Source organism: Phoenix dactylifera, chromosome 12 (genome assembly GCF_009389715.1).
Source record: "Phoenix dactylifera cultivar Barhee BC4 chromosome 12, palm_55x_up_171113_PBpolish2nd_filt_p, whole genome shotgun sequence".
In the NCBI taxonomy this organism is placed as follows: domain Eukaryota; kingdom Viridiplantae; phylum Streptophyta; class Magnoliopsida; order Arecales; family Arecaceae; genus Phoenix; species Phoenix dactylifera.
Window position 1 is genome coordinate 7,625,726 of NC_052403.1, and position 23,649 is coordinate 7,649,374.

General features: G+C 40.3%; 2 protein-coding genes and 1 non-coding gene across 3 annotated transcripts; 2 read left to right on the forward strand and 1 right to left on the reverse strand.

The window, feature by feature from the left end:
- The first annotated feature begins 1,113 nt into the window (after nucleotides 1-1,113).
- Nucleotides 1,114-10,739, forward strand: LOC103712640 (dnaJ protein ERDJ3B-like). Its single transcript, XM_008799214.4, has 10 exons — nucleotides 1,114-1,614; nucleotides 1,712-1,860; nucleotides 2,051-2,177; nucleotides 4,580-4,694; nucleotides 5,087-5,203; nucleotides 5,421-5,507; nucleotides 7,085-7,144; nucleotides 7,223-7,300; nucleotides 10,012-10,083; nucleotides 10,170-10,739. The coding sequence occupies exons 1-10, from the start codon at nucleotides 1,544-1,546 to the stop codon at nucleotides 10,326-10,328; spliced, it is 1,035 nt and encodes a 344-aa protein (XP_008797436.2). The 5' UTR covers nucleotides 1,114-1,543; the 3' UTR covers nucleotides 10,329-10,739.
- A 1,446-nt stretch (nucleotides 10,740-12,185) lies between these two features.
- Nucleotides 12,186-18,190, forward strand: LOC103712671 (transcription initiation factor TFIID subunit 13). The gene is made up of 6 exons (XM_039132521.1): nucleotides 12,186-12,290; nucleotides 12,736-12,841; nucleotides 14,440-14,477; nucleotides 15,307-15,366; nucleotides 16,769-16,843; nucleotides 17,801-18,190. The coding sequence occupies exons 2-6, from the start codon at nucleotides 12,739-12,741 to the stop codon at nucleotides 17,909-17,911; spliced, it is 387 nt and encodes a 128-aa protein (XP_038988449.1). The 5' UTR covers nucleotides 12,186-12,290; nucleotides 12,736-12,738; the 3' UTR covers nucleotides 17,912-18,190.
- Nucleotides 18,191-20,027: 1,837 nt separating this feature from the next.
- On the reverse strand, nucleotides 20,028-20,146 carry LOC120112811. The gene has a single exon (XR_005514443.1). It is a non-coding gene; the product is annotated as a 5S ribosomal RNA (ribosomal RNA).
- Between the last annotated feature and the right edge of the window lie 3,503 nt (nucleotides 20,147-23,649).

The window sequence follows — 23,649 nt, forward strand, 5'->3', positions numbered from 1 at the left end:
GAATCCATTATTCCTCCAGATTTTTGTTCCTAAATAATTTCTTATTGTTTTTTAAATTAGATGTTTATTTTTAAAATTCAAAAGCTCATGGATGCTTTAGTTTTTTCATAAACGATGAGGTTATTAGAAACGAAAATGTTTTAGGATTTAATATTGGTACTGAAAACAAGCATGTTCCTAGCTGTCCATGTTCCACTTCATAGTTCCCAATATTTTATCATCTAGTAAACTTTATCAGCTAAATTTAATAGTAGTTTGAATAATAATTTTGATAAACGAAACCTTTACAACATATATATTTTTTCTCTTTTATAATGCGATACAAAATTCTAAAAATTTGGCCCATGCAACGCAAACAAGACGCATTATAAATAGCTATAACCCTTTTGTATTTTTTTTAATGTAATATAATAAATGTATGCCGAATTTTAAGATCGGCATACCTCTTATCCTTTTATTAAAACAACCAAAGTAAGATGTATGTACCAAAATTTAAGATAGAAGGGGGTAGATGATAACCAACTCATGCTCTTTTTTTTTTCTTTGAAATCGGAATTGGTGATTCAATCATAAATATATCTTAAAACTAATTTTGAGGATCAATAAAACTTTCTTCTTTAAACATTATTTGTAACTTATTTGGATCATGAGAAGAAAAAAAAAGTACAGAAAACGAAAAGATGTTGAAATACTTCATATCTAGTTGAAGTTTACAAAATGGAAGAAAAAAAATAGATTTTTCATGAAAATAAGATTTTCATGTTTTATAAGAAAAAAAAATTCATATAGAATATGGACAAGTTCAATTTTCTTATACTAAAAATTGGGATAACTTTTTTTCTCCTAAAAGTTCTTTTAAGCTTTTAAATAGAATGAGATAAGATCTTTTACTTTATTAAATTTTTTCGTCTCCTCCATTTTTTCAGTGGGAAAACCAAGTGGTCGAACTACTTACAAACTTTGCCACCTTGGCTTCATCTCCGATTCTCTGGACTTCGTCCTTCCCTTTCTCTTTCTGGACATCGTGCTTGCAAACTTTGCCACTTGGTGCTGCAAAAAAAATCATAGAAACGCATCTATTTTAATTTCTCGTTAATTTGTGATTAGGAGAGGGGGTGGGTATCAGAATACTGGATATCGTGTTCCGGATGCGGAATTCCGTTCGTATTGAATACGTTCGTGATCACGCGCACCCGGCCGGAGCCGAGCGAATCTCCGCCCGCTGGACCAGCTTAATGAGGGGTGGAACAAGAACGGCCGCTCCGGGCTCCAGGTGTCCTCTTTTCATTGGTTTTGACACCGAATTCCGTTCCTCTAATTGGTTCGTTTCCGGAGACGCAAGTTTACGAAGACCAACCCGTTGACGCCTTCGGTCTCTAAAGCCGTTCCTGAGGAGAGTGGAGGAGCTCGTGGCCGAGACGTGATAGACGCGATCTGGGCTCCTTTTCGAACCCTAATTTCGACCAAGAAGCGTCAAATTCTCGATTCACGACCATCGAGTCGACTACCGGCTTTCTCAGATCGGAGCTCATTCACAGCTCCGATGGCGTTGCCAAGAACGTGGCTTCTGCTCCTCGTCTTCCTTCTATCACACGTTCTTGCCGCCCTCGGAGGGTACTACTCGATTCCTTTTTTTTTATTGAACAGTTTGGACTCGAATCGCTTTGGATTTTGATAAATTTTCCTTTTGTTGTGGCTTTTGGGATTTTAGGAAGAACTATTATGATGTGCTGCAAGTTTCGACGGGAGCTTCGGAGGAGCAGATCAAGAGGGCGTACAGGAAGCTCGCTCTGAAGTATCATCCCGATAAGAATCCCGGGAACGAAGAGGCGAACAAGAGATTCACGGAGATCAGCAATGGTATGAATCAAGTTTTATGTTTGGTGGACTGCAATGTGATCAGTTTCTTTTCTCTTCCCCCACATAAAGCTAATCTAATTTTTTGTTGCCTAAGGGTTTCATCCCCCCCTTTTTCCCTATAAAATTACAAAAAAATCATTGATTTTGTACTCAAAATCTAATCTTTTTGCATAAATTTACGTTTTTTCAGCATACGAAGTGCTGTCTGATCGTGAGAAGAGGAGTATCTATGACCGGTATGGCGAAGAGGGTGTGAAGCAGCATGCCAGCAGTGGAGGAAGGGGTGGCGGGAGGAACATCCAAGACATTTTTAACAGGTAAGACTGTGTTTCCTTTTTGAGATTGTTACACGATTTTGTTAAAATTTAAAGGGAACTCAAAATCCATACAAACTAATATAATTTTCAGAGACATTGAAATTTCTTTAATTGCTGTTCTTCTGCTCACTCGATTTACTGGGGTCAATATTATATCCTTTTCTCCACTCATTCACATTTCACACACACAGATACACACAAAAAAGCGATTATTAACAACGCATCTTAAATTTAGTTTATCCACATCTTAGATTAATGCTTAAATCTTGCTTCCCATGCTCATCCAGCATGCAGCCATTAGCTTGTCATGCTGAACTATTAGCTAGTGACTGAAAATCTCATTAATTGGTATCAGAAAGAGGCTTCTGTCTTGCTTCTGAGAATGAGGATAGGTAAAGAAACAAGGGGAGGACAAAATGATGAAGTCCTGTCACTCTGCGATGTCTTTGACAAGACAATGGATGATAATTATGATAAATCCTGACTAAAATTGTCATCTTTAAGGTTCCCGATATCCAGTTTACAAACTCTCAGCAGAAGCATGGTTCAAGAGTGTGCTTGACCCCTTTGTTCATTGTTAATTGCTTTTAAGAAGCAGCCCATTAACATGCCTGATAAGTGGCACAGTAATAAAACCCATTAAGTCCACATCTGGCTCAGTTTCAGTGCATGATAATTAGGGAGAACAAACTCACACCACTACAGTTTCACGTGCCTTGTATGGCTTTATGGCTTGTTAGGCTTGTTGATCTAGACCTTCGGTGACAGTCAAGTAGATCGGAGCAGAATTTTACAAGTCCCTGTTGAGAACTCTGAAGAGGACGTGGATTTTCAGAATCATGGTAACCATTGCCAACACATGCCTGAACAGCTGATGGAGAAGAAGACAACATCAACATTTAGTTGAGGACACGAGGGAATCTTTCTCCTTGTGGATGGGTCTATTTATAAAACACAATACACACCAGTCTTGATTCTGAAATAGAATTGGCAAGTTAAATTAATTTCTTCTGGTTGTCTGTGTTTAAACTTGATCCCTGCCTGTAGTATGGGACAGGGTGAACTGTTTAACTTGATGTCATTTTATATAAATTTCCTAGGAATCATGGGTTGCAGGCATTGTTGCTACAGGTGGCAGTCAAGGCATCTGGGTGGCAGTCAAGGTGTTAAATAGGTCTCTGAAGACAGCTAGAGAAGCCTCAGAAGGACCATTTACATACATTTGTACATATGCATATACATATATATACATACTTATATGCATATGTACATATATATTTATATATATAAACACACAAAAAAATATGTACATGCAGGGGAGGGTGGTTGTAATTGCATATATCTAACATACATTGAACCAAAAGATATATATGTACAGATGAACTTATGAACATGTGAATATATAAAAGATAAGAATACATACATATGCATGCGTGCATGTTAAAGCCTTTTATTGTATCTTTCTTATATGGTATATGATGCCAATGAACAAATGACTTGCATCCATATTGGAACCTAAGGAAAAAAATAAGATCGTGCCAATGGAACTTTAAGTACTTTAAGTTAAAGTGTTAAACAAGTGACTGGAAAAGGTTTACCATTCAAAAACCTAGACCTTAGCTCCAGTTTCCAAAAAGATGGATGCCTGAGGAAGCTTGACAGTCTTTACTACTTGAGCTAAGACAATAATTATAGATATTTTTCATTTGTTATGTTCATCAATGAGTATGTTGTAAACTCATGAACTAAAATGTCTTGGAACTTTAATTGTTAATGTCCAACCTATAATCCTTAGGTATGTGCAAATGCTGATCAATTGAAATAGTTTAAATCTGGATATACAAAGTAATTTAGTTGAATCATTAAATGCATGAGTGACTTTGTATGGAGTTTGGTGCCTAGGTGACTTTCTAGTCATCGATGCAATTGTGTGGGTGATCGCAAGGTCCATTGCTCAGGGCCACCTAGACAATTTGACCAATATGGTTGCTAGCCTCTATATATCTCAAAGTTGAGAGTTTTTAAGATGGTTTTTTATTGGATACCAATTCGCTCTGCTGATTTTTTGACAATTTTCCTTTTCACACTCCTTTTTGTTAGGTCATTCTTGACAATCTTGTTTCCTCGTTACTGCTCCTTTGATATTTACAGCTACTTCTGTGCTGATTGTTGCCTGTCTGTTAATGTGTTTGCAATAAGCTATCTTGCATATGCATAATGCATTACCTGCCTTTTGCAGTACATTTGATATGATTTCTTTCTAAGTGTTGCATTCGTACATTATCTCATACAGTGAATATTGTTAGTTTTATCATGTTATATTAATTGCATGCATTTATATCTGCTTCCCTAATTACAAATCAAGTAGTGCCGGCATTGCTTACATATAAGGTTTCTTTCAGTTTCTTTGGAGGTGGTATGGCACAAGAGGAGGAGGAGGTGATAGCAAAAGGTGATGATGTAGTTGTTGAATTGGATGCCACACTAGAAGATTTATATATGGGAGGTTCCTTAGGGGTAACTTTATTCTCCTCATAATTTTCTTAAGTTTGTTCATGATCTAAAACTTCTTTTGCCAACCATTGTAAACTTCATTGCTAATTAAAATTGTCTCAATTTTCATTGTGAATTACTCTCTGTGTTAAGTGTCATTTCTTTTTAAACCAATGCCTCATGTGAATCATGCCACTGTAATTTTGTGGGTGGTATCTTGTTGTTCAAGATGATGACTTTTTGAGTTTTTGACATTTCTTCCTCTTGCTTTCTTAGTTTATAACTGAATTATATCTTGGAACACAAATTAAATTGATTTTGCGTACTATGAACCAGAGGATAGTAGCTCTGAGGCAATCTGTTTCTCATGATTTCCAATCACCTTACTTTGTCTTCTTTGATGGGACTTCTTATAGGTTTGGAGAGAGAAAAATGTTATAAAGCCAGCCCCTGGCAAGAGGCGCTGCAACTGCAGGAATGAAGTTTATCATAGACAAATTGGTCCAGGAATGTTTCAGCAGATGACAGAACAGGTACCTTCTCTTTAAAAAAATACCCTGATAGGTAGCTCTGTGATGTGCGGACCAGATTTTATTCAAATAAGCAGCAGTTTGGGTCCTCACTATTTTGATGTCACTCATAAGTTCACTGATTGGGATAAATAACTAGAGCTTTTATTTTTAAAAAATTTCACCTTCAGAATGTGTCCAAATGGAAGTTTTATTTAAATTTCCAATGTTTCTTTTTCAGGTCTGTGAGCAATGTCCAAACGTGAAGTTTGAGCGAGAAGGTTATTCTATCACTGTAGATATTGAAAAGGGGATGCAAGATGGACAAGTAAGCTGCTTCTATATAGATTATCATCATTCTGAATAAAGCCTTAATGAGGCAGTTTTTTCTATATGACTTGACTGCTTGTTACTACAAGATATATCTTAGGTCTTGGTATTTTTTAGTAGCATCAAGTGGATATATCTTCATGGATGTTATCAGCTTGCTTAAGTGCTTGAACCTTACGACTTGCTACTAGTTTTACGATGTTCTGGATTTGGGGCATGACATTTTCAACCTGAAAATCCTTGTGTTTTTCTTTACCCATCATAAATGTGTTTTTTGTCACTTTGTTGTGACTTGCAACCGGTGAGGCATTAGATGAAAATTATGTAGCAATGGGTTTGATGACCCTTGCTAGACCTGCATCTCTAGTTGAGTGTGCTCCGTGAAATGCATACTATTGCTGGGCAGCACAAGGTCATTTTGATTATCCCAGATTTGTATCATGTAGATGTCTTTTATCAATTTTTGTGCTAATTACATTATTTTAGGCTTTCATATTAGGTTTCTTCTTTATTCATATTTTGGTGTATTTTGTTGCCTTCATATTAATTATGTCTCATCCATGGATTGCCGAACCGGGCCACACCGCCCTGTTCAGCCCGAACTGAGCGGACCCGATCTTAGGCCGGATCGGTTCGCTATAGGAAAACGGTTTCGGCCCATGGGGGCCGGAACCTCAATAATACTTGCCGGAACCATTTTAGTCGGAATTGGCCGGTACCGGACGAAATTGAACGGTTTTGTCCGGTTCGACTCAAACTCAGTGCGAACCGGTTGGTTTGCACCGAGTCGGGGGCCAGTGGTTCGCTGTGGCAATAATTGCCATGCCACAACGCCTGCTGTGGCTGTGGCTTGGCGTTTGGCTTTTAAATAAAAGCCGAACGCTACTGAAGGGGAAGGCTGAAGAAGGCATTCTTAAACTGATGGAACCAGGTTTCTCTTTTCAAAAAATCCACAAACAATACTGATTCAGGCTATCAGAAGGAAGAGCCAAGGCTAAATGAGGTGTGCACGCATATAAGGTGTGCACGGTGCATGCCGGCGCGTGAACAGGATCATAGAAACATTAGAAAACATCAAAAAAAACCAAAAAATATTTGAAAAACATCAAATTAGACTTAAATTCATAGAAAAAGTTCGAAAGAAGAGAGAACTCTCAAAAAAAATTTAGGGTGTGCTTGTGCATGAACGGGCACGCCGCACGTCCAACCGGCTCTGGTTTGGTCTGAACTGGTACCGAACCGTACCGGATGCCGATTGGTACAACGCCCAATAACGGTTCGATGATCCCTGGTCTCATTTGAATATTGAACTTTATTTTGCGAATCCTATACCATTTTCATGGTGTTGGCATAGAGTTCACTCCAAGTTCTGCGATATGTTTAGGATATTCTTCCTTTGTTTCTCATTAATGACCAACTAAAATTTTTGTTTCTTACATGCTTTAAAGCTACTCTTCCATCTGAAGTTCTGAACTAATTCAGACTTGTTGCACCACAAATACTATAGAATAATATATGCTTTCCTTCTTCAATTTATTTGTAACTCATCAGTGGAATTGTCTAAACTGTGCACAGGAGTTGCTTTTTTATGAGGATGGTGAACCTAAAATTGATGGTGAAGCTGGAGATCTGAAGGTATCCCCGCCCCAAAAAATAATGAAATTTACCACTTTAAATCTACTTTATTATTTAAACATTCATTTTCATGAGCAGTTCAGGATCCGAACAGCACCACATGGGCGCTTCAGAAGGGAAGGCAATGACCTGCATATAACTGTGACAATTTCACTGGTAACAACTTTTCTTCAATTTTGTGCTCTTTTCTTTGACTAAGATTTACTTCTGCTTAAGTTTACCACCATTACTGCTGTGTTTCATAAATCTAGCCTCCTTGTTTTTATAAATTCTACTTAGTATTTTGTGGTGACCTGGAGTTGTGTGCTGCTATTACGATTTTAATCTAGCTTGAACTGATAATTTCTTCTAGTTCTTACAACAGCAGTGACTGGGTTGTCCGGATTGTGTGTTCATGTCAACTTAGAGAACAAATTTTGCAGTGATCCTGGATGTCATCTATTTATTTCCTGATGCAAAGTACTTAATTATGTTATTTCTCTTATGTTGCTAGCTTTGAAAATTCAAGTTCCAATCATGACACAAACTTCTGCTAACAGTTTGGAGGAGGTTGCTCTCAATAGAGAAATCTGAAAGCATCTATGGACAAATAGTGCATTATACCTTCTTCCAGAAATTTTTCCTGAAAATTAACATTGTTTTGTGGACAAATAGTATAAGCGCATATACAACCATGGCAGTACTTCATATTGGGCAGTCCTGATTAAAAGGATGTATGAAGGTGGGTGCTTGCATGCATTGATTGATCAACTTATTACCAGATTTATGTCCTGCAGTAATTCTTAAAATGAGGGATCAGTCCTATAAGCCCTCATATTCCTATGCCTTATTCAAAATGAAAAGGAGGTGGCCTTGCATAGTTTTGCATGTTGTAAACTGATAGTGAGATAACCTAAGCAGAAACCTACAGTGTCATGTTCTTTTATGCTCTTGTTTTCTTATGTAATTTTTCTTTTTTGGTGGGAGGGATGAGGCTTCTAGTATTTTCTTTCATGTTGACAACACTTTCTTTGATTGTATAGTGAAGTGCTTGAGGATTGGGAGACAAACACCTACAGACTAGAGTGCCCGCAGATTTGACCTTGTAAATTGTTAATAGAATTTTCATGGTGAAGTTTGACCTCCAGGGACTCTCTGCTGCTTGTCTCATTGTATTCCTTTTATTGGTTTGTCGTGAACCATGAATTTCATCAAACTTATACCTCTCAAGATTCTGTTTATGACACTTATTAAGAAATACTAGACACTTTATATTCTTTAGGCTTGAAATTTTCTTGCGATCAAGGTTCTAAGACTAGGTTTCATTCTCCCAATTAGAGGTTTGGTTTTGGTAGTTCCGCTTCAAGTTTCAGTGTTTTGGTCAAAAAGTCAAGAGAAGATCCCTAAAAATACAAAAATAAGAGATAAAATAAATTATGATAATATACTTTTCATCATTTTATGATGTTTTGAGTTATTTGCAACCATACTTTGTGCAGCTTGGGTACTTTTAGGCTGACATTTCTTATATACTTCCTAATTTCCTCTCATAGATTTTTTCCCTTTTGAAGTTCAAACATTCTATATCGTCAGACAAACAATATTTATCTATTCATTTAGAAACTTAGAATAGAGACACTACACACTATGTAAAGACCCTATCTCTAAGATCCTTAATAACGATCATGTGTAGCCTTTTTATTTATCAATAATCGCATGCTACCAACAAACAAATTGATATAGGTAGTGATAAAAAAGGCAAAAGAAAAGAGTATTTGCTATTACTAACCACCCCTTCCTTTTTTTCCCTTCTGTTCTGCAGCATTTCTAAGACATGTTGCAATGTTTCAAATTTGAGATCACATAAATGTGCTGATGCCTGATGATTGATGCTTTCATGAATAAATTGATTGAATGAGCATATTAATGAATTAATGAATTTTATAAAATAGTGAGCATATTTACTTGTTAAAAGGAATTTTTTAAAAGAAGAACAACAGTTCTGGTCAATTTTGGCCGAAATTGACCAAAACCAGCTGAAACTGACCGAAACTGGTCGAAACTCAAACCTTGCTTGTAAACACAAGCCTTCCATCCCTTAAACATGTCTACTTTTGTCAACAATTTAAGAGATTTTGCATTTATGTCTATAGACAACAATAACAAGGTTAGGAGGCACATCACATGTTTTGAAACTATCGCTGAATTGTGTTTGTTTTAGCTCCATCCTTAATAGGTTTCACTTTCTAAACCTTCTAGAAGTATGTGCAACAACTTGTAGTGAACATTGAATTAGCGATAAGTTGTAATGAGCTGAAATGTTTCGCAGGAACTTCAGTATCTTAGCCTTAACTAACAGTCTTTTTACCTGTCTCAATGGGTCTGGTTTTATGATTCTCGTGTAATAGGTTTTGCTTTGATCGTCATTCATGTTTGTGATCTTTTTTCTTTTTGTTACTTCTGGGTGAATTTTAGATTTTTTTCAACAGGAATGAAGATCTAGAGCCATCATCTCTGTTTTATCAACTCTTGACCATCTAAAATTTAGTGATACCTCAGAAGACTTGCATCCTAAATTTTCCAGATAAATTTTGGTGGAGGACATCTGTTAGATGAAGACATACAAATCAGATCCCTTTTACTGTTTTCGTGATAAATAAACTTCCAAGGAACGAGAAAAAATTATGCTGCATTTTCCAAGTCTGTCATTTAAACTATATCAATCTATAGAACGGAAAGTCACAATTTATTGTGCTTGTTTTTTTGGCATTGCAGATAAAAAGACAGCTTTTTATAGTCGTCTGAACCTGCAATATTTATTCTCCTTTATTATTCAATTTATTGGTTTTTATATATAATGTTGATCTCTAACTCCCTGCTTATTTCAGGTCCAAGCTCTTGTTGGTTTCGAAAAGACCATCAAACATCTTGATGAACATTTAGTGGAAATCGGCACAGAGGTCTGCAAATAATCAATATCTTGTTCGGTCACATGAACTTGTCATTTTTCATCCACTTTTTAAAATGGATTTGGTGAAATATGTAGGGTATCACTAAACCTAAAGAAGTGAGGAAGTTCAAAGGGGAGGGCATGCCTTTGCACCTAAGTTCAAAGAAGGGAGATTTGTATGTCACATATGAAGTTTTGTTCCCCAAGTCACTAACTGAAGATCAGAAGACTAAAATCAAGGCGATTCTTTCTTGAAGCTTGCATTCTCTATGTTGGCGTATAACTTGTTCCTCCTTGTTATATGACTAGGGTTGATTGGAAGGTGTGCAGCCCCTGGAATTTTCCCAAATGGCTCCTATTTGAATGATGACATTTACTGTAATTCTTGTTACTACCTGTTTCCATGGGGCACGATCACCTCTCCATTTGCTTCCCCCCTTCCCCCTTTTTGGGGTAATAGATGTAGTTTAGAAAAGGAAACTGATTAATCGATCTCTGATCCAAGTCTTTCTCTCCCTTACTTCAATTAATGGGAAAGAAATACATACTACAGAATCACTCTTGATTATGTAATTCTGTTACTACGAGAGAAACAATATTCATACTGCTTCCAAAATGTATCAAAAATTATGAATTATGATTTTTCTTACTTTTTCAAATTTCTTATTTTGTTTCTCTTTGTTAGTCTAAAATGCTTAATAATAGAAGTGGAAGATGCGGGGGTTCATCCTTTGTAGTAATATGCTACGTCATGATCTGATTATGTTTTCTTTGGGCTTTGGATATGTTTGTTGCTGCTTTTTGGCATATCTTTCTTCAGAGTCTGTGTTTATTTGCTCTGTATCTTCTGTTTGCATTAGCAACTGGACACGTGTAATGAATGTTTGAGGGAAGAGAGGAGAAAGTAGTAGAGTCCAATCCTTTTGGGAGTCGGATAAGTGAAAGATATAGAATCTAATATGTTTGGAAATTTTACAAAAAGGATCCGGCGATTAGTTCCTTGTGGATAGCTCCAATCTCCTTGAATGGTGCTTTTATTTATTTTTATTTTATGATTTGAATTCTGGATCGAGGAGGTACTGATCAACTGAGCCAGCAGTTGTTACATTGTATTTTTGGAGATAATTTGACATAGAACCTTGATAAAACTTCTTTCTTTCATCCTCTATACCTACAAACCTTCTTTATATTGCTTCCTCTGTCGCTTACAGTGCTCGGGTTCGGGGGAAATTTTGTGAATGTCTTTGGAGAGGAAGCTGGTAAGTCCATTAAGGCGATTCCTCTATCCTGTATTGATGGAGATGATGGGTTTAGGACAGGGATTGGGGTTGCATCTTTCGTTAGAAAAAAAAATTCGCTTTTCTTCGTGCCAATCCATCATTGAATCATCTACAAGTCATTTTAAGATCTGGGATGACGGCTTTTGGAGTGTTTTAGATATATGCAGCGGGTGGTCTTAAAGTTCGTTTGGTTCGTGAAATTTTTTTTATCGAAAAATAGTTTGGGCATATTAGTTGATTATGAAAAAATAGCATATTTTATGATGGCTTATATTTAGTTGAACATCTATTTCTTTAAATTTTGTTATCCAAATAAAAAAATAATTTTTTTAATATTTTTTATTAAATATAAAATTTTTATTAAATGCAACTCTCCAAATTATTTTTTTTTTTTTAAAACTCCAACCAAACATTCCGTCGACCCGCTTCTCCTTTTCGCTAACCAAACGATGTATTAATGATAATAGGAAAAATCACGAAATGCCACCAAGATGGTAGTTTGGTGGTAAGGGGGCGATAATTCCATATGAGCTGTCTAGGTTTGAAACGCGCAGGCGTCAATTAAATTAGGGGACCGGATGCCCTACGTTCGGATGGCTCGTTGGCAGATATCCTTTCCTTCCATCTGTACCAAAGTGGCGTTGGGGTGACGTATCCACACGTAAGGCGGTGAGCCCACTGATCGGAAAAAGCATGCGGAAACTTGCGATGCCGATGCATCCAAAAAAAAAAAAAAAATCGTACACCAAAAAAAATAAAATAAATAAAAACCACGGAATCAAAATTCCGACCGACCGCTTCAAGCAGGGACGTATATATATAAGAATATAATGTATCCGGCCGCACCGAGACCAAGGACGTTCCAGCCTTCCCTCCGAGCGTCCCTCTTTCCTCTCCGCTACTCGCCGTCCACCGCCACCGCCGCCGCCTCCTCGAGGTATTCTTCTCTTCGCTTATCTTTATTCCGTTCCGTCTCCTTCCGATTCCGGCCTCCCACCGCCCTCCTCCGCCTCCAGCCGCCGCCGCCACCGCCGCCATAAGGGTTCGGTCCCAACCTTCCCCTGATCCTCCTGTTTAGATCCATCGACGAAAAGAGGAATTGTTCAAAAGGCGACGATATCAGCAGATCCTGCGCCCCTTCCTTGGTAGATTGAACAAAAATCAAGAACTAGGGCTTCAGAATCATCGATTCCTTCTGCCAACATTCTCTCTCTGTCTCTCTCAATCTACAGGAGTTGATGTTTATTGTTATAATCGCAAGTCCATTGTTTTTTTATTCGTTTTTCATCTAATTTGGTATCAATTCTTGATTATTTTGTGTAAAGGTATGTTGTTTTGGCACATACTTATGTTTTAATGCTGGAGATTGCTGTCGAATTCAGGTGATGCACAATTCTTCTTCAGGCCCCCCGGCGAAGCCGAGGGTGGGATCGTCTCAGCCCTCTGAAGCTTCTTTTAAGCGCAAGCGTGGGGTCTTTCAGAAAGATCGTAAGATTGATGCTGTTTGATTGCCTCTCACTTATTTTCGGTTAGGACAGTGCTTGCATATTCTTGGAAGTATATCAGCTCCCTTAATGGCCTTTGTTTGTCTTCGTAGTGATTGAATCCAGTTTTGTTTTTATGCTTTCTATTTTATAGTTGGTATTTGTTGGATGCATAAAAACTAGCTCAAATTTTTTTGAGAATCTAGGATCATTTGTGGTATCTACTAGTTTGTGCTGACAAAAGGATTTCGTTTTAGAAAAAAATGGAAAGATAGGGAAATTTGATCCAAAGAATGTTTTTTTTTTCCAAAAGAAATCAGACATTATCATCCTTCACATAGCTGCTACAGTTGCATCTTTTTGGAGAACCAGTTAAGGAAACAGCCATATTATGCAGCACAAGGATGAAACAATCATGATGTCATGGAAAATTGCTCTTTTTGAAAGTTCCTGGGTTACATAGTGAATACCCATCAAGATTGACCATGAGGATCCTGAAGAAGAGAGAATATCAGATTTGCTATCAGAAAGAGAGATATGGATGATTATAAAAGAAGCTTAGCATTGTTCCAGATTTGCTTTCGAGATAAGTTAAAGGTGTAATCAAACATTGGCAATGCTCTTTGTAGCTTCAAATGTAAGTGCAAGGTTTTGAAATTAATTCTATTTTTAAAGGGTATTCCATTTTTCTCCTTACAAATCACCTAAACCATCAAAAACCAAAGCTTCGTATTAAAATTGCCAAAAATTTACATCAGTTCAGAAAAACCATAAAAACTTCTCCTATGCTCATTAGAAACTTCCAGTACGTAATAAATCCATTAAAGTGTGATCAAATCGGCCCAGCTATGTCTCACTGGAGAAGCAAGTGGAGGATAGCTGTTTTGCTACGGTAACAAGCTCATGGATTAAGAGGTTTACTGGGCTACATTTTTTGTAGTAATCTTATGTTATGATATTCTCAAAAGCTGTTTCCTAGCAGAAAAAAACTTCTGCTCTAGGATTTTTGCTGGGCTGCTTTGCTAGTTGTAGGAAAATTCATCATGCATGTTACCACAGTACCTTTTGTGCTTGATTTCAATATCTGCAAAAACCATGATAGGGTGTTGATGACTAACAGCTGAAAAGACTTGTATAGTCTTGTGAAAAAGAGGCTTATAGTCATTTGTCCTCCCGACATAACTGTTCCAGCATCAAAGTGTCCACAGCCTGGGTTTATTTGAGTTTAGACTTTATGTGCTTTCAGGTCAGACTTCTTGGCCGGCTAAATTAAAATTTTGCATATGTATGGTCCAAGTCTGACCTATTGAGTATTGACACCCCTGGTATTCTATCAATGATTTCATGCTTGATAAACAACATGAAGTTCTTTTTAGAAACATTTTTTAACTTGGAAATTTTGGAAAACATTTAATGGCAGCATGTAATACATACAGTGCCTCTCCCAGTTAATACTTGAAATCACAGAAGAGCTATGTTCTTTGCTGACACTGCTGGAAAAAATGTTTAGGCTTAAGCTTACACAAAACTTATGCCATCATGTGCAAAATTGATATTCTTGTCAACTATTACTAATCTAAATCTTCTTTGTTTATGTTGTAGTGCAACACATGATGTATGGATTTGGGGATGACCCCAATGTGAGTATTTCTATTCTTTCACAACAAATAATATATTCTGCCTCATCCTTTTTGTTTACTATTGTCAATTAATCATTTTCACTATTTCAAATAACTTTGAGCTTATGGTCAACTTGTTTATCATTTTGCACCTGCATTCTTAAATTAGGGGCATCCAGAGTGGCTAAAGGATTACTATTGAAAGGAAAACTCTGCTTTAATTCACAACATTGATGTGCATCAGGACACCTCTTAGAATCATCTCAAAATGGAATCATCATGGTGTTGGATACATCAAGAGCTGCCTTTTGCACTTGTTGCAACCTTCATTGTTGCTTAGCAGCTGGTCTTATATGACTGCTGCATCAGCCTGTGCATTGACTTACATATGGATAACAATTAACAGGACATAACACTCAAGAAAAAAATAAGAAAATTAGGAATGATAATCGGTTGGCCATTTGTCACCCTGGCATTTATTTTCAAACTACTCTGGATTTCAGAATATTTTTCTTCATTTTATGAAAATAATCATCATTTTTTGAGGTTGTATATATCCTGTATGAAGGCATCATTTTTAGCGACTTAAATTTTCTTTTCAAGATATAATTCTGTCTAATTTCATGATGCATCATGCCCAGATTTAATCGAGAAGAGATATTATTTGATTACCTGCATATGTTTTGTAGATAGTGATGCAACATTTTAAAAGGAGGTTGCATTTGATACTTAATTCTTGGTGCTACTATGTGGTCAATGTATTGATATATTCCCTCTGGTAGTTAACAAAACTGATTTTATGCAGTTATTGCCTTGTTGCTCATATCATAGCATTCTGTTGGTTTTGCAGCCACTTCCAGAAACAGTCGCACTACTGGAGGACATTGTTGTGGAGTATATCACTGATTTGGTAATTATGGTTTCCACCTATCTTAGTTGTTTTTATCAATTAAGAGAAAAAAGAGAGCTAGATAAAACTCATGGCTGTCAACCGCCCATGAATTAAAAATTGTTTAATCTTAGCATCATGGAAACCTCATGTGGGATTTAATAGATGATAAAAAAATTTCCATCATGTTTAAAAGAATCGAATGATGTTTATTTTGATGTCTGATTATCTTGAGGCTATTATCCTTGCCATATGACTGGCTTTCAGTCGAAGACAAGTGAGGCATATGGTCAACAAGTTCAAGCTGAAATAGAAAGGCAACCTCAACTACTTGCAATTATTCAGGAAGCTTGACATACAGACTGGTGATCCCACATATGCATGTATTATTTGGAAATATGGAAAGATTGTAGAAGAGCTTGTGGCATTAGTGGACATGCTTAATCTGTAAGAATAATTGGCAAACTGGAATGGCAGGACTCTCTTCCCCAATATACTAAGCCTTTTGGACCATCTCCAATTAAGATAAGCGAACAAGATTTTTTAAAATTCAGGAGGCTTTGGGAACTAATCCTGTTAGCCCCAAATATCAGCCATTGATTAGAGGTTAAAAATCGGTTAAGTATATCTGGCTTGAAAGAATGAAGCTAGATACCAATGTTACAAAATGTATGCCCATGTCTTCTTGAATCTTATAGTTTTGTTCATAATTCCTCTCCTAACTGTCAAAGTTCTTGCCCCATGCTTCTTGAATTATAATACAAGTTTCCAGGAAGTACAAAATAAATGCCATAGTTTTGACCAAGGTTTGTCGAATTGGTATTGAAGGGTGTACCGGTCAGTGACCGGTTTGGCATGGTACAAGTCCATACTGTGTTGTTCTATGGTGTACTAAAACAGGGAGCCAGAGAGAGGGAGAGAAGGAGAACGAGAAAGAGGAAGAGAGGGAGGGAGGAAGGTAGGGAGAGGGAGAGGGTTGGAGGGAGGGGCTCGGTCTGTTCGGATCCTATGTGAGAGAGAGGGTGGGGGGAGAGAGAGAGAGAGGCCGAGAGAGAGGGGAGGGGGAGAGAGAGAGAGCGACTTACTTGGGTCGCACAACGTCATTGTCGACCGGCCGGTCGGCGACATTTCATTACTGTTAAGAAAAAGCTAGCTTTGTGGAATTTACACTTACAAATTATGAGAGCCCACCACACCCCTAGGTTCATGTGCACAAGGAACTCTACATTATCTGGATGGCAGCATTTGGTAGGAGCTTCAAGACCTCTCAATGCTTTATAAATGTGCTCAAACATTTAATTTGATCAATATTGCTAGTTGCATATTTGTGACTGCTCAGTTTATTTTTGAATTTTCCTACCTGCTCGGGGGAATGCTTTTACTCTCCTCATTCATAACTTTGAACTGCATGAACTTCTCCTAGGTGCATAAAGCTCAAGATGTAGGATCAAAGAGGGGGAAGCTTTTGACCGAGGATTTTTTGTATCTAATTCGTAAGGTACGACTTGTTGCACTTCAGAAACATTTAATGTGTTTGTGTCTATGCTCTACCTGTTCATTTATTGGATGATTTTGGTCATTCTAAAAACATCATCTCCATTAAGTTATCGTGATAATATGTCTTAGTAGATACCAAAGGATGTGGCTTGTGTCTATGAAATTGCGAGAGCTATGTTGCATCCACATTCCATAATGCTGTATATGTGGGCCTTGTTGTTAAAATTGTTTACTGGGGTTGGTAAGAGCACCTTCACTTTTATAGATGCCTACACTTGTACACATGTTGCAAGGTCACCCTTCTAGCAGTCAATTTGCCATGCTTGACATTTGCTGGATTGGGTACCTTGAATTCAGTTTTGCATTAAGTGAAAAATTTCTGAGAATGCAGGAAATATTGGCATGATGTGACTTGCATAGAGTACAGGCCAAGGGAAAATTAGACCCTTGGACAGAAGGCCTCTTGAGAATAAATAAGTTCTGTCTATCTATATGTATGGGGATTTGATCCTTCTACCATATGCTTAAAACACATCAACAATTTAGTAGTTTGAAACCAGGCGCCAGTAGTCTTTCTAAACCAGGCTAGGAAGAAACCTAAAGAAAAAATTCTTCCTGAGCTGAAATCTCAAGTCATTATCTTGGGTGATACGGAGCCTGAATTACAGGCATCAATTTAGGTCGAACCTATTGTATGTTATTTACAACTGGCCACCTAAATGCCATTTAGTATGCAGCCATCTAGGTCTGCCATCAGCAAGACTGCAACTACCCTTGCCCACCATCTTTCTTCCTTTTTTTCTCTTATATGTTTTGCGGATTTTGTTCAATAACCTAAAAGCATTGCATCTTTGTGATGGATATTGCAACTAGTTTTGCCATGCAAGGTTGATGCACAAAACGTTCTGCTCCCTACAATTTTCACCTATTTTTCCTTCTGTCTCTTTTTCATTAACAGGATCCGCCGAAGCTCCACCGATGTACTGAATTATTGTCCATGAATGAAGAGCTCAAGCAGGCAAGGAAAGCTTTCGATGTAAGTGAAGAGACCCTGGCAAATGCCGACTGAAATTGATGGCTTCGGTAGCGCGCATGTCCCAGATAGCATTCAGTTATCTTGGCTATAATAGCGAGCAGCCTCTAAATTATTGTGCGACTCGTTCGCTGCTGAGCCTTTATTGTTCTTCAATATCCTCACCCTTGTAAAATAACAAGACTGATATTTTGGACATTTACGTTATAATTTGTGTGATATACGGGATCAACATCCTTAGCTAAGCCCAGGTTCTACTTGTCTTGAAATCCTTGTTTTTTTTTCTTTTTTTATATTCAACCTTTTGTGTTTCAATTCCTGTCTCATTTAGTTGGCTAGTCTGTTTGCACCTTGAGAATATGTGCGAAACTGTAATTACTTGTACCCTCATAGATTTTGAATACTTTCTCCTTTTCTTCATTGGATTGGCTGAGCCATTAACTTGCTACAGAATACCCTTTTTTTTTTTTTTTTTTTTTTGTGTGCTGATAAAAAGCAGCAATTCATATAGTTCTAACGTGAGTACATCCTGCCAAGTCAGAAGAAAGTAAAAGTACAAAGGGGGCGGAAGTTCCAATGTAGGCATCTACAAGAACTTCCCTAAATGACGAACAATATAGGAGGTGATCCAGTATACTGCCTTGTTCGCCTCCTGAAAAACATGAGCTACCTGATGCACACCCCACTTCACTACCAGCCTCCGTGTCTTACGAATAAACGGATGTCCATCTCCATACCTATCCACGCCCCGAAATCACTCGATCACCATAGATGAGTCCTCCTCGATGTACACCCACTTGGCACCGAGCATCCGTCTTGCATATAATATTTCCTCCCAAGCTGCTCGAAGCTTCACCCCAGCTACGGTAAGGCTTGGCGTGCGTCGACTCCTTGCTGCTACCAGACTGCTATAGTGGTCTCTGATCACAAATCTAACACCTCCGGACCTCCCATCTTTCGACATGCTACCATCAAAGTTCATCTTGAGAAAACCAGGGGATGGGGGTACCCAAGAAACGAGAGCGAACTTGGGCGCTGTAACAATGAAGCGAGTATCCCAAATGTCCCCAGCCATTCCAAGAGAATACATAGCAGCGCATGACGCCACCTCCTCGGCCTGAAGCACTGCTCTAACTACTACCCACCTCGGAGACACCCTCCTCCCCTCAAACACGCCTGCATTCCTGTTCAACCAAATGTGGTAGGCCAGATATGCTCTAAGTACCCCTGCCTCAACAGATCTAGGGCTCTGAAATGAGTCTCTCAGCAACTGCAGTAGATCCTGTACCGACACCACCGACTGGGGGAGAGGGACTGGTGACCTCCTCCATATCTCCTTGACCTTGGGACACTATAGAAGAGCATGCTCAATAGTCTCCTCAGAGTCCGTACACACCTCACAGCGCAGAGGGATTTGCAAGCCCCACCTAACTAGCACACTCCTAGTGGGGAGGCAACCCCAAGCCACCTTCCACAAGAAGAGCGCCACGTGCGGATGAATCCGCATCCTCCAAATCCATCCTCCCTCGATCTGCCGCACTGGCTCATCTCTGAACATAAACTGTAGATCCCTCGCACGCACCTATGCTCGCCCCATTAGCGCCCACACTAACCTGTTAGGCTCCCCCTGAAAAGGAACCGGTAGAGCCAAAACCATCTCCACTAAGTGCTCCCCAAACACCTCCCGAATCAACCCCTCCCTCCATCGACCCTCCTCTGCAACCATCAGATCACTAACCGTGTGACCCGCCAGTTGACCCGAATCCACCATGGTCAGCAAATGACTGAGCGGCTGCATAGTCACCCAACAATCCTCCAACACATCAATGGACTAACCATCACCGATGGCCCATCTAATCTTCGGAAGGACCACCGTAGCTCTAGCACACATCTCCCTCCACAGTGGTGAGTGGCGGCGACCAGCCCTCGCTCCAGGCACCAGCACCCCATACTTCGCCCTCATCAACGAGGACCACCGGGGCCGTTCTGGCGCAGGATTCAACGCGCTGGTCCTGCTATGCTGCATGGCACCGCCAGTCTCCGTACTCGACTTATTTTCGGAGGAAAAAAATTATCCCAAGCGAAAAAGCCAAAATCCAAAAAATTAAAAATAAATATTATCGAAAAATAAAAAAAAGGGCAAAAAATAAAAGGGGTGCAACACGAGGACTTCCCAGGGGGTCACCCATCCTAGTACTACTCTCGCCCAAGCACGCTTAACTGCGGAGTTCTGATGGGATCCGGTGCATTAGTGCTGGTATGATCGCACCCATGACATGCCCTCCTGCTCGCCCACCCCCAAAATCTCCAGTATAGAATGCCTCACCTTCTGTCTGGTCTTCGAACTAAAACAAACAGCTGACTTTGAAAAGTTGACCCGCTGCCCTAATGCAACGCTATAGTCCCGAAGAATCCTGCAAATAACTCGGGCATCCTGCCGTGATGACCGAGCTAACAACAAGCAATCATTAGCAAAAAGTAGATGGAATATCGAGGTAGCTCCCACCGCTGGCCTGTAAGCCTCCAACTCCTGCATGGTCACAGCATGATGCAAACCCTAGAAAGTGCATCCGCACAAATGATAAACAACAATGGGGATAGGGGGCATCCATGACGCAACCCTTCCGAAGGTTCGAAAAAACAAGATGACGTGCCATTCACCAAGATGGCGAACAATGGAGCCCTAACACAACCCATGATCCACGAATCCATGTCTCGTGAAAGCTGAATCCCTGCAAGGACTGCTCCACAAAATCTCAGGCATCCTATCGTAGGCCCTCTCCATATCAAGCTTGACTCCCATCAGACTCCTCCTCACTGGGGCTCTACCCAAATCAAATATGAACTTCTGTGCTATTAAGGATATTGTCGGAGATACTGCGCCCCCCAATAAAAGCTCTCTGCTCCACCTAATGGCAAATAACTTCGCCGTAGCCTTTTACAAAGTGGTACAAAGACTAATCGGTCGAAAATGACCCGACTCAGAGTGATGAAGGTCCTCTGCCAATCTAGCGGCATCTCTGCTGTGCTGAAAAACTGTTGTATGACCGTCGTCACATCCTGTCCCACCATCATCCAATACCTCCAAAAGAACACGAATGGAAAACCATCTGGCCCTAGTGTCTTGTCCCCCTCGACAACTGTTAGAAAATAGGATGCCCTCTATTCATATCATGCAGGACAACTGTTAGAACATAGGATGCCCTCTGAGCTTGAAGTCGGCAGGTGTTTGAAGCTGAGGGAATAGGGAAATTGGCAATGGTAATAGAGGGCTTCTAAGAAATAATACCATATGGCTGTTGCATAGTAAAAGCTAGTGGATATGGTCTCTCTGATTTCCTCAGATGTCAAGGCGATCTTCAAGTGGATATTTTTTTTCTGATTAATTCTCGGATGGTAATCAGTAATTATAAAGCGTATCGCTTGTGGTTTTTATGTATGGTAGATGAAATCCAGATGCAGATTGTGTACCCAAGCGCCCTTATGACAAGTCTGCTGTTCCTGAGGCAGCCATGAAGGCACTGAAAATTTTACTTGAATGGTGCTGCTCCTCCGAAGATTTTATCGCCAATGCTGAGACCCCGAAAAGTTTTAACTGATGCTCGAATTTATCAATCATGTTCTCATAAACGATCAAATTCATGAGGATCTCCCACAGCAGATATTGGCTTCTGCTGCTGTCTTGTGCTGCGAGGCGTCATCAGGCTATCGTCTCAATCGGATGGTTGCAGGTGCGAGGCCAAACCATTCAATCCTTGTTCCAACAATTTGGTGTGAGCCTTCGCAATCCATTCATGCAAGTCATCACTATGAAGTGCTGAAACCTTTCTTCCAAGCCCTCCTGAAGCATGTTGGATGATATGCCCCTTCATTCATTGATAGAGGTCAAAGCCAATAGGAGGTAAGCAATCTTGAAGCCTGATATAGGCTCCACCTCTTGGTTCCAACAAAAGTCCATCCATACGAATTCGCATCAATTTTCTTCAATCCTTATCTTCATGTCCTATAAGGCTCTGCCCCGGCACCTTCGGCACGCTCTTCCCCTTCATCAACCACCGCATGTTCTGTGCCTCTTCCCACCGGCCAGCCTCTGCATAAAGATTGGCTAATAGCACATAATTCCCTGAATTCCTAGGCTCCAGCTCAATAAGCTCCCTAACGGCCATCTCTGCAATGCCAAGCTCGCCGTAATTCCGGCATGCGCTGAGCAGCGCCCCCCAAATGGCAGCATTCGGCCTCATCGGCATACCCCTGACCACCTCATGCGCCTCTTTAACAAACCCACACCTCCCCAAGAGATCAACCATACAACCATAATGCTCAGGCTTTGGCTCGATACCATAATCCTCGACCATTGAACCGAACAATCGGCGGCCCCTCTCGACCAATCCGGCATGAGCGCAGCACCCGAGAACCCCGACGAAGGTCCCGGCATTGGGCTCGGCTCCACTTCTCTTCATCTCCTCGAACAAATTAATCCCAACTTGACCATGCCCATTGAAAGCCAACCCCATGATCATGACATTCCAAGAGACCGAACTCTTCTTTGGCATCTCATCGAAAACCAATCGGGCAGCTGCCAAATCCCCGCATTTGCAGTACATATCGATGATCGAATTCGCAACGTTGACAGCACTCTTCGACAATCCTTTCCTATCGGCATAATAATGAATCCATCTACCAACATCCAAAGCCCCCAGTCGACCGCAAACCGGCAGGATTGTAGCCATTGTGGCATCATCAGGCTCAAACCCGGAGTAGTCCCACATCTCCCGGAAAAGCTCCAGAGCTTCGCCATCCTGGCCGCAGCGTGCCAAGCCGGCGATCATGGAATTCCACGTGACAATGCTCCGCTCATCCATCCGGCGAAAGAGGCAGAATCCACTCTCATAATCGCCTCTCTTACAGTACCCATTGATCATCAAGTTGTAAGCAACAACATCCTTTTGGAACATTTCGTCGAACGCTCGATGAGCGGAGTCCATTTCGCCGGAACTGGTGTAGATTTCGAGGATTCCGACGGCGACGGGAGGGTGGGCGGCGAAGCCGGAGACGAAGGTGAGGGCGTGGACGGAGCGGCCGAGGGCAGCGGGGAGAAAGGAGGCAGCTTTGAGGAGGGGGGCGAAGGAGAGGCGATCGGGGGAGAGGGAGCGGCAGAGGAGGAGGGAGAAGAGGCGGAGGGCGTCGGGGGCGGCGGCGGGGGAGAGGGAGAGGGCCTTGAGGGTGGCATTGAAGAGGGGGAGGGAGGGGGATGGGTGGGAGAGGAAGAGGCGGCGGGCGTAGGGAACGCGGCGGAGGGCGGCGCAGACGGAGACGAGGTGTGCGAGGAGGAGGTTGGAGGAGTGGAGATGGTGGCGGAGGAGGTGGGCGTGGATCTCCCGGATGTGGGTGCGGGTGGCGCGGCCGTGGAGCAGCTGAAGCACCCGCCGCTCTGCCGCCCGCTGCTGCTCCTGCCCGCGGCTCATGCTACTGATAGCTCTCTCTCTCTCTCTCTCTCTGCTGCTTTGTTTCGAAATTTGAAGCCAAGTCAAAAGGAATGGTAAAAAAAAAACTTGGCCCTCCGGCAGGTCCAGGAGAAGGAAATAAATGAAATAAATTTTCTATATACTTCCGTTTGGTTATTGCACTTATTATTAATATTTCTATATTCCTATATATTTCTATTTTATTATTGTACTTACTTTTAATTTTTGTATTTTTTTATTAAAAAAAAGGAGAGAGAACCTACTTATACTATTATTTTGCATGGCCAATCTATTTAGGAATTCATCTCT

Bases quoted from the DNA above. Each gene is read 5' to 3' on its own strand.
- LOC103712640 (XM_008799214.4), top strand. From the start codon at position 1,544: ATGGCGTTGCCAAGAACGTGGCTTCTGCTCCTCGTCTTCCTTCTATCA. The intron at 7,145-7,222 runs GTATCCCCGCCC...TTTCATGAGCAG, and splicing joins GTGAAGCTGGAGATCTGAAG to TTCAGGATCCGAACAGCACC. The intron at 7,301-10,011 runs GTAACAACTTTT...TGCTTATTTCAG, and splicing joins TAACTGTGACAATTTCACTG to GTCCAAGCTCTTGTTGGTTT.
- LOC103712671 (XM_039132521.1), top strand. From the start codon at position 12,739: ATGCACAATTCTTCTTCAGGCCCCCCGGCGAAGCCGAGGGTGGGATCG. The intron at 15,367-16,768 runs GTAATTATGGTT...AACTTCTCCTAG, and splicing joins TGGAGTATATCACTGATTTG to GTGCATAAAGCTCAAGATGT. The intron at 16,844-17,800 runs GTACGACTTGTT...TTTCATTAACAG, and splicing joins TTTTGTATCTAATTCGTAAG to GATCCGCCGAAGCTCCACCG.